General features: G+C 44.2%; 1 protein-coding gene across 2 annotated transcripts; it reads right to left on the bottom strand.

The window, feature by feature from the left end:
• Nucleotides 1-385: 385 nt before the first annotated feature.
• si:ch73-139j3.4 (CD82 antigen) lies at nt 386-10,031 on the bottom strand. 2 transcript variants are annotated; one of them, XM_047361731.1, is made up of 8 exons: nt 9,847-10,031; nt 8,581-8,659; nt 4,504-4,616; nt 4,268-4,342; nt 2,513-2,611; nt 2,235-2,432; nt 1,840-1,923; nt 386-1,694 (listed from the first exon to the last, which is right to left on the bottom strand). In XM_047361731.1, the coding sequence occupies exons 1-8, from the start codon at nt 9,910-9,912 to the stop codon at nt 1,392-1,394; spliced, it is 1,017 nt and encodes a 338-aa protein (XP_047217687.1). In that variant the 5' UTR covers nt 9,913-10,031; the 3' UTR covers nt 386-1,391. The 2 variants fall into 2 exon arrangements, with proteins under 2 accessions (XP_047217687.1, XP_047217688.1); XM_047361732.1 differs by having other exon boundaries at nt 8,574-8,659; nt 9,847-10,001.
• Nucleotides 10,032-10,467: the final 436 nt, after the last annotated feature.

Below are 10,467 nucleotides of genomic sequence, written 5' to 3'. Positions count from 1 at the left end.
GAAGATTTTAGTTTTAATTCAAAAAGATTCTACTTTGCTATATTTATTTTTTCTGGTTACCCTCACAAAGCAAGGCTTAACTATATCAATTATTTTATAATGCACATATTTTTCCTGCTTTCTAGATAAAAACTAGTTTCCATTAGTAACTGCTTACATGTCCACAAAATTTGTTATTTCATGTTTCATCCTTCTTTTACATAATTACCTTTTTATTTAACTTTACTTTGAAATTGTTTTGAATTGTTTGACATTTCTGTACAAACTCCAGGGGGCACTGTTGAGTTTGGAAAAAATCAGGTCTGAGGACCAACATAGCTATGGTAGTAGTTCATTTATATATTTAATAAAAATTTTGATAAGACAAACAAGACAAGTTTCTGGGTGTCTCTTTATCACGTTTAATCAGAAGAGCTGATTTTACACAGGTGTGTTTTTCTTTCATCTAAACCTTGTTTCAGTTTAAACTCTTTGACTTGTTTTATTGTGTCCTCGGCATTAGAAACCTGCCGTGTTTTTAGTTTATTTCTGATCTCTTTCAATTATTTGTACTTCTACTGAAGCTCGTAGAACCTCCTCCAGCAGCCAGTAGAACCTCCTTCAGAAGCTCGTAGAACCTCCTCCAGCTGCCAGTAGAACCTCCTTCAGAAGCTCGTAGAACCTCCTCCAGCAGCCAGTAGAACCTCCTTCAGAAGCTCGTAGAACCTCCTCCAGCTGCCAGTAGAACCTCCTTCAGAAGCTCGTAGAACCTCCTCCAGCAGCCAGTAGAACCTCCTTCAGAAGCTCGTAGAACCTCCTCCAGGAGCAGTAAATCAGGTTTACTGTCTGATTTTGTCAGTTCTCACATCATTGTGGAGCGATTCTGGTCCACTTGTCTGTCCATCATGGCTTTAGTTTATTGAGGTTCCTCCACAGCTCTCTGAAGGTCCCATCACAGCATTTTAATCAGGCTGAGGTCTGGACTTTGATTGGGCCATTTCAGCACTTTGATTATTTTCTTTTTCAGATGATCTGCTGTGTTTGGTTTTCTCCAAACATGATGCTGAGCATTATGACCAAACATCTCTACTTTGGTCTCGTCGGGTCCAAGGGACGCAGATGCAGCTTTGCAAACCTAAGACACGCTGCAGATGTTTGAGAGTCTCTTCTTTCTTTTTGTAGAGACGAGAATTTCTCCTGCAACCCTTCAAAGCAAACATACTTGTTCAAGCTTTTTCTCGTTGTCCTTTTGTGAACTTTAACCTTTAACCTGCTAACTGAGGCTTGTGGATTTTTGACATGATTTACATTAAGAAAGCAGAACAGAAATAAAAAAACACTGAAGATTTTAATCAAAAATACCGATTTAACGTTTTAAGCTGACGTTTACAGCATGTTCAGTCTGAGGGTGTTTAGTAAGGTTGAACAGCCTCCTGGTAACCCTGGTTCTGGTCCTGGTAGTCATGGTAGCAATAGACTGGATCCTGGTACCCCTGGCCTTGGTTCTGGTTGTAGTGGTCATAAGCCTTGTTGTTGGCATCTACAGTCATGTAGTTTGGGTCTTCATCTGGATTGTGGAAGGCGTAGTTTTGCTCTCCGCTGTCCAGGTCGTTGTCGGGGGAGGAGTCTAGGTGGGCGTGGCTTAGACCAACTACCCGCTTGTTTTTTTCTCCAAACATGCGGAAGAGAAGCGCACCGATGGAAAGTTCAACTATCTGCAAAGAAAAAGGCACAATGTTCACGGCTGATGAATGCAAGGGGCTGTAAGCGCCACCATTAGGCAGTCAAGGTAATTACAACAGAAATCCAACTTTAGTTGTTCAGGCTCATTCTTTAAAACCTTCAGACAATTATTCTTACCTGGAGCAAAATGAGGATTGCGCCCATGGCAACAATTGTCAGGATGTTCTCCTGCAGCCAACCACTGATCTTCTGACCACAGCTCTGCCACATCAAACACAGAAGGTTCAATAAGCCAGCAAATTAACCTGGCTAATTATTCTAAATTAATCAATATTTCTCCTGGTCATCCTGACAAATGTTTATCTTTAAAGTTATCTAAAAACATAACCTAAAACCTTCCTCAGCGATTAGTTTTAAATCTCCTTACTTTCTTTTTTAGTGCAGGATTAATGTGTTTTTGTTCAGTTTAAAAGAAAACAAGTATAATTTTGATTCTGTGTAGATCCCGATTTCTGCATACCAATATGGTGTTGTTGGTATTCAGCAGTTAGTTTGAGGCTCATCCATTGTACCTGATTAAAACTTTCAATTCCTTTGTCAATCCCCAGCTCAGTGAAGCTGCTGTTCTCCGAGCACCAAGACGAGTTAAAGGCGGGCTGAACGGTCTTAAAACAGGAACATGGCAGCACATCGGGACTCGTCAGGTTCAGAGTTTGAATGAAGGAGTTCTTGAGCCAGTCAGCAGGGCCGGTTCTACCACAGCACTTTGACTGTGAGGCAGAATCAAGACAAATATTGACACGGTGTCTTTTATTTTAAGTAGGACATACCTAATGGCAGAAAGACTCACATTTTTCTGCACGTTATCCATTACTCTGCTGCCGCTGTCACTGCTGTTTCCATACTGAGAGATGATCTGATCCAGAGTTTCAGTCAGACTTTGATTAATCTGATTAAAGAAAACAACTGTAAGCTACAATCTTCCACAAAGACAGTAAATTAAACACAATCACACATTAAAAAAAGATTAAATGAAATACTGGAAGTGACTGTATCTTTAAGATGGACAACTATCCCATTTCTAGCACTTGAAGTAATATCAAACAAAATACAGCTTTATAGTTAATAAATATTTTTGCAACTGCAGCCAGGAACACTACAGAGCTTTGAGGAGTTCCTCAAGGGTATTCTAAGGTCTTTCTCATCAACTCTGCATAGGTGAAACTCTCTGTCCCTCTTTAGAACATTTACATTTTATTGAATTTTAGACTTTCTTTTAATTAAACCAAAGTTTATTTCAACTTATTTGAGCTAAACCCCAGATTATAATTCTTCATTGGAGAAACGCTAAACGTCCTAACGTAAATAAATCCTGATGAACATTTGCACTGATTTTTTTAAGCAGACAAGTAGTTGTAAATCCCTTTTCCACAGCTTGAGTGGAAATTGACAGAAACTGGATTCATGGATCTCCAAAAACAACCTTCCAACAGGAATGTGCTGGACAGATATGTAGCCATTTTTTGACAGCAAAGTAAAGGATTGGGTGAGCACTCTTACTGTCTCCAAAGGTCCTCTATGTTGGTATGGTGGATGAGAGCCCGGTGAATGTAAACAGGTGAAAAGGGTGGAATTCTCTTTAGCCACCAAAAACAATGTTTCTCTGATCCAAAAACTTCTTGCACCAGAATCATGAAACAAAACACAATATAGTTCTTGCCACGGCTACGGCCAGTGGTTCTGGTTGAGATGATATCCCTAGATCACCATGATAATAGGCTGCCGCAGTTACTGCTTTTTTCTCAATCTCTGAGTTTTTGACTGCCGCTGCCGTCTGATTGAATATCGGTATTTGAACTTCTCTCACAGTATTTAATCGTTAGCTAAGAAGTGATGTTTTAGAGACAAATTACATTCTAGTAAGAAAAATAAGCACAGCTGGACTTCCAGAGTTTAGGTGGCCTGACTGAAGGCTTTCTTGAAATAGGTGAAGTTAAACGCTGCTGAGTGAGACAGACTGTTTATGTGTAGAAATTTAGACTTTTATCTGCTTCTATTCACTATTGCCATGTTTGACTTAACCACTGCAAGGCTTACTATTAGATGTTCTAGTCACCAAGTTGTTCCAAGAAAAGGAGTTTTGATCTCTACGCATCAGTCATTCATCTCTGCGGAGAATTAAAACCACATTGGGCTTTTAAATCTCAAGGTAGGGCGCTTGTATGTTAGGTCTCCAAGCTTCCCCTCCTACTTTCCTCTTCCTCTGAGAATATATCTTCACCTTATGAGCTCAGATCTGAGTTGGAGGCTTATTCTCACTCTTTTATGCATTGATCTGCAACTTCAGCATTTTTCGTGACCAAGCTCAGCTTTCCTGATGGATTTTCAGTGTAGGAAAATGATAATGACCTACGACCCTGAAAGCTCTTTAAATGAATGCATCTCTTGGTGGAAGTAACTGATACTGAATAGTTTGGTGTACATTGTGCCATAAATTTGTACCATAAAAAAGAGGTCCAACAAGTTTTTCCTCATTCACTGTATTTGCCTTTATGTAGATGGGCAAGCAAAACAAACTTTGCATCTGAGAAATTAAAGGACTGACCTTGTCTTTATTAAGGAGCAGCAGAAATGTGACAAACAACTGACCCAGGACCAGGACAACAAGGAAAACCAGGTACTGAGGAGAAAGAGTGTTCAGAGTGTTTAAACGGTGTGTAGCAGGTGGTAACATTTGTTTCCTCTACGTAACTGAACAGTAGAAGGAAACCAGACTGTGGAGATTGATCATTCTGCAGCTATAAGGTGTAAACAGACAGGTCAGATGTTGTGGAGACTCACCACCAGGAGAAGGATCCTGTTCTCAATGGTTGCTCCAACACATCCAGTGAGACTGATCAACACCACCACTCCACCAATCATAAACAGGCCAGCTGCCGCCACACGAAGCTCCGCTGAAAACAAGCATGAGAAGCACAAATCACGTCTCACTCACACGGACTATGGATGCAGCTATATGCAAGAAGGTCCCAGCAGCACAGCAGTACCACCACAGATATCACGCCTCTGTAATAGGCTGGGTCCATGACCTCGTTAAGAGCTGCAGAACGTCCCTGTAAATGTGAGAAGTTTCTGAACCTCAAACATCAGTTTCAGCCTTGTTGTGGTGGAGGATTGGCACCCAGCAACCATAAGTGTTTCACTATAAAATATTTTCTCACCCAAAATTTACACACAACCTATGATGAGAAAGTGAAAACAGTTTGGCTCAAACTGTTACAAATTAAATATAAATTAGCCAAAAATTATTTCAATTTGGATCATTTATATTTAATTTGTAACAGATTGAGCGGTACTGTTTTCACTTTCTCAAAAAATTATTTCAGTTTGGCCCCTCCTTGAACCGCCACCTTAACGTGGTGGAGGGATTTGAGTGCTCGAATGATCCTAGAGGCTATGTTGTCTGGGGCTTAAATGCCCCTGGTAGGGTCTCCCATGACAAACAGGCTCTAGGTGAAGGGTCAGACAAAGAGCGGTTCAAGAACCCCTCATGACGACCACAAAATCGAGGCATGTGACGTCGCCCGGTACGGCGGAGCCGGGGTCCCACCCTGGAGCCAGGCCTGGGGTCAGGACTCGTCGGAGAGCGCCTGGTGGTTGGGTTGCTCCTCACGGGACCCGGCCGGGCCAAGCCCGAACGAGAGACGTGAGACCATCCCCCAGTGGGCCCACCACCTGCAAGGGGAACCGTGAGGGACTGGTGCAAAGAGGATTGGGCGGGGGACGAAGGTGGAGACCTCGGCGGCCCGATCCCCGGATGCTTAGGCTGGCTCTAGGGACGTGGAATGTCACCTCACTGGGGGGCAAGGAGCCTGAGCTTGTGCGGGAGGTCGAGAGATATCGACTAGAAATAGTCGGGCTCGCCTCCACACACAGCGTGGGCTCTGGAACCCATCTCCTCGAGAGGGGATGGACTCTCTTCTACTCTGGAGTGGCCTGCAGGGAGAGGCGGCGGGCTGGTGTGGGTTTGCTTGTTGCCCCCCAGCTCAGCCGTCTAGTGTTGGTGTTTACCCCAGTGGATGAGAGGGTCGTATCCCTGCGCCTTCGGGTTGGGGAGAGGTCTCTGACTATCATTTCAGCCTACGGGCCGAGTGGTAGTGCGGAGTACCCGTCCTTCTTGGCGTCCCTGTCGGGGGTGCTGGATAGTGCCCCTCCTGTGGACTCCATTATTCTGCTGGGGGACTTCAAAGCCCACGTGGGAAACGACAGTGACACTTGGAGAGACGTGATTGGGAGGAAAGGCCTCCCCGATCTGAATCCGAGTGGTGCTTTGTTATTGGACTTCTGTGCTAGTCAAGAATTGTCCATAATGAACACCACGTTCAAACATAAGGGTGTCCATCAGTGCACTAGGCACCAGAATACCCTAGGCAGGAGGTCAATGATCAACTTTGTTGTCGTATCATCAGACCTTCGGCCGCATGTTTTGGACACTCGGGTGAAGAGAGGGGCTGAGCTGTCCACTGATCACTGATCGGAGTACTTCGAGGATCTCCTCAATCCTGCCATCATGCATTCCCTGGTGGAAACAGAGGCTGGGGACTCGGGGTTGGACTTTTCTATCACCCAGGCTGAAGTCACCGAGGTGGTTAAAAAGCTCCACGGTGGCAGGGCTTCGGGGTTGGATGAGATCCGCCCTGAGTACCTCAAGTCTTTGGATGTTGTGGGGCTGTCATGGTTGACACGCCTCTTCAACATTGTGTGGTGGACAGGGACAGTGCCTTTGGATTGGCAGACTGGGGTGGTGGTCCCCCTACATAAGAAGTGTGACCGGAGGATGTGTTCCAACTACAGGGGGATCACACTCCTCAGCCTCCCTGGTAAGGCCTACGCCAGGTTATTGGAGAGGAGAGTCCGGCCGATAGTAGAACCTCGGCTTCGAGAGGAGCAGTGTGGTTTTTTGTCCCAGCCGTGGAACACTGGACCGGCTCTATACCCTCTACAGGGTACTCGAGGGTTCATGGGAGTTTGCCCAACCGGTCCACATGTGTTTTGTGTACCTGGAGAAAACATTCAACTGTGTCCCTCATGATGCCCTGTGGGGGTGCTCCAGGAGTATGGAATTGGGGGCCCTTTATTAGGGGCATCCGGTCTCTGTACAAGCGGAGCAGGAGTTTGGTCCGCATTGCTGGCACTAAGTCGGACCTGTTCCCGGTGCGTGTTGGACTCTGGCAGGGCTGCCCTTTGTCACCGGTCCTGTTCATAACTTTTATGGACATGATTTCTAGGCGCAGCCAAGGGCCGGAGGGGGTCTGGTTTGGGGACCAGAGGATTTCGTCTCTTCTTTTTGCAGTTGACGTGGTCCTGCTGGCCCCCTCTAGCCAAGACCTACAGCATGCGCTGGGGCGGTTCGCAGCTGAGTGTGAAGCGGCTGGGATGAAGATCAGCTCCTCCAAGTCCGAGGCCATGGTTCTCAACCGGAAAAGGGTGGCTTGTCTTCTTCAGGTTGGAAGGGAGTTCCTGCCTCAAGTGGAGGAGTTTAAGTATCTCGGGGTCTTGTTCACGAGTGAGGGAAGAATGGAGCGGGAGATCGACAGACGGATCGGTGCGGCTGCCACAGTAATGGGGGCGCTGTGCCGGTCCATTGTGGTGAAAAGAGAGCTGAGCCGAAAAGCGAAGCTCTCGATTTACCGGTCGGTCTACGTTCCTACCCTCACCTATGGCCATGAACTTTGGGTCATGACCGAAAGAACGAGATCCCAGATATAAGAGGCTGAAATGAGCTTCCTCCGTAGGGTGGCCGGGCACTCCCTTAGAGATAGGGTGAGGAGCTCGGCCATCCGGGAGGAGCTCGGAGTAGAGCCGCTGCTCCTCCACATCGAGAGGAGCCAGTTGAGGTGGCTCGGGCATCTATACCGGATGCCTCCTGGACGCCTTCCTCGGGAGGTGTTCCAGGCACGTCCCACCGGGAGGAGGCCCAGGACACGCTGGAGGGACTATGTCTCTCGGCTGGCCTGGGAACGCCTTGCGCTCCCCACGGAGGACCTGGAGGAGGTGTCTGGGGAGAGGGACGTCTGGGCGTCTCTGTTGAGTCTGTTGCCCCCGCGACCCAGTCCTGGATAAAGCGGAAGACGACGAGTACGAGTACGAGTATTTCAGTTTGGTTAAAAAGTATTGCAAATTATCAGAAATTTGCAAAAAAAAAACTTTTTTGTGTGAAAAAAACAACAACAGCGCCACCTGTTGCTGATGTGTTTTTTTGTGTAGAATATTTAGGAGAAAAAAGTTAGTTTCATAAATTTTGTAATAAGGCTGTAATTTAGCAAAATGTGGGAAAATGCTGTGAAAACGTTCTGAATGTGCAGTATTTCCATCAGCTTATCAGGGACATAAAAGGAAACGGATGAGTTAATTTTCTGAGGAGGATCTCGACCACATCCCTTCTTCTTCTCCTGGTTCTAGTCTCTCTACATGTTAAATTGTTGCTCTGACTGTAGCTCAGGGCAAGTTCAGGCCAGCAGCAACAACCTTTTCTTGGCTAACAAAAAAAACATTTCTGCCTTACTTGAATGGGATTCTCTCTTGTCTTTGCCATTTTGAAGAATGGCATAAAGAAATGGGCCTCTGTGTCACCCCAGGAAAACAGGAAGTGATGGATTATTCAATAAATGGTCCTATAAACTCTGATCCCATTAAAAAAGTACAGCATGAAATAAAAACTGGTTCACTTACATTACTTAAATTTTACTGAAAATTTCAGGCATGTTAACAATTTTTCCTTTGGTGATTTTGCTTCAATTATTTCGTAACTTCCTAATGTTGAAGGTTGGATTGTTGAAGTGAGATTATTTTGCTGCAATTAAAGAAGAATTTATCTTAAGGCTTTTTAACACATCTTTAAAAATGGAAACCTGTTACCGGAGGACAGAACATTCAGGAAGCTTCCAGTGTTGAAGAGGATCCAGACTCCACATCCCATTACACTCAGACCCAGAACCTGCCGAGAGAGTCCAAATGAAGTTCAAATATCAATCATGTTGATGTTACATTTAGGTAAAACAGGTTATGGAAACATGAGCTTCAATAGAAATCCTATTGCTCACATGAAGCTTTCAGGTTTATGTAAAACAATGAATATGAAGGTACAATAATATGAGTTGGAGGTGTTTTCTGGTCATCAATAATAACAGCCACTGATTGGCTGATGTCAACTGGAAGTTTATCTGAAAGTAGTTCTTCTTCACTGGTGTAGAAATCTTTGAGAGAATGACGGGCTAAAGACGCTAGAGGATTGGAAATACTACAAAGATAAGGGGCCCCAATGCTGAGCCATGGGGAACTCCAGTGAAGAAACAATTCAATGCTGTCTTTTCTTATTGCAATAGAGAAGAGTTTTCCATCTCACTGAGAATCACAAAAAACCAAAACAGCCAGGAGGAGCAGAAGGACAGAGAGGAAAAGATTCAGGAGAAAAAGGTGACCAAAGCTAAGGAAGCTGGATTTAAAAGCAGGAAAGGGTGTCCAAAAACATCACAGATAAATGGTAAAATAAAAAACGTTTAAAAATCCTCCTTTACAGCTGTCATTTAGGTGTCCACTGGGTGGTTCTAATTCTCATGAAACATTGTAGTTTGAAGATTGTTATGGAAATGTTTAGTTCCTTGCTTGATTTGCTCTTTGATTCTCTACAGGAACTGACAAAAGTATTAGAACCCCTCAGTGTTGATCCATTCTTCTCTTATTTAGTCTTAGAGTAATGGTTTCTCAGCCTTCTGCTTGTAGCTGTGTGAGATAATATGTACGTCACACTGTTAAGATTATGTCTGGGACCTCATCTCTCTGGGTCTCATGAGAGTTACCTTGAAAACTGTTGTAGCTTCTAGGAGAACCTTTGCTCTGTCTAGTCAGAACGATTTGGCAACACTACTGAGCGCATCTCCAATGCTGTAAAAAATCCTTCTCTCTTGCAAGATTATAATAAAGCTGATTCTGAGTGACAATCATTGGTCTCTGCCTTGGTAAAAACAAATCTTTCTACAACAAGATATAAACTACAAAAGCAGATCTATAATTAAAAGTCATAAAAAAGCTAATTTAAACTTCATAAAAAAGTGTTAATGATGAAAACAAAGATCAGTATCTTCCTTCCTCTGATTAGTTATTCAGGAAAAACTGACATCTCACCAGGAAGATGGAGTTTAAGACCGCAAAGCAGAACTTCAGCAGCTCGATCTTCACCTCCAGCTTCATCCTGACTTACAGCAGCAGGTTCACGTGTTTTAGATCTTCTAGGGTTCAGACGATCCACAACATCAGAGATATTCTCCAACAGACCACTTCAGTTCCTTCTCAACCCTCAGACAGCTGAGTCAGTGCTGAGACCGGAGGTCACTTCCTCATTGCCTGTAAACATTAAACCGCTCAGGTAATTTTCCTGGAAACAAACACGCGTTGAGTTCAGACGAAAGACGCCACCTTGTCGACTCATGAACTGAAGATTTCATTTGGTTTCATCTCTCAGCTGATGGATTTCTGTTAGAGAAGATCCCGTTGATGTCCTCCAGCAAACCAAAAACATTCCAGAGTTAGAAACCGAATGTGAAATCATTTAGTCAGTAGTTTTAAATGTTCTTCAAACCACTTAATAAATAAAAATACAAAGTAACTACATTTCCCATCATGCCTGTGGGCAACTAGAACTCTGTATACTGAGAAGGAACAAGGAAACAGAGGGGTCTGACACACATTCCTGACTTGTCAATGTTTCACTAATTAAACACACAGGAAACAATCAACACACTTTTA

This window comes from Girardinichthys multiradiatus, chromosome 3, assembly GCF_021462225.1.
Source record: "Girardinichthys multiradiatus isolate DD_20200921_A chromosome 3, DD_fGirMul_XY1, whole genome shotgun sequence".
NCBI classification, from domain to species: Eukaryota; Metazoa; Chordata; class Actinopteri; order Cyprinodontiformes; family Goodeidae; genus Girardinichthys; species Girardinichthys multiradiatus.
This window is presented reverse-complemented; position numbering and strand designations above follow the sequence as displayed.

What these genes read in the sequence shown, in the direction of transcription:
- si:ch73-139j3.4 (XM_047361731.1), bottom strand. Translation starts at nt 9,912, where the DNA reads ATGAAGCTGGAGGTGAAGATCGAGCTGCTGAAGTTCTGCTTTGCGGTC. An exon ending in ACAGGATCCTTCTCCTGGTG is followed by an intron (nt 4,343 to 4,503) that starts GTGAGTCTCCAC and finishes CTTTCTCCTCAG; the next exon opens with TACCTGGTTTTCCTTGTTGT. An exon ending in CAATCCTCATTTTGCTCCAG is followed by an intron (nt 1,695 to 1,839) that starts GTAAGAATAATT and finishes TTTTCTTTGCAG; the next exon opens with ATAGTTGAACTTTCCATCGG.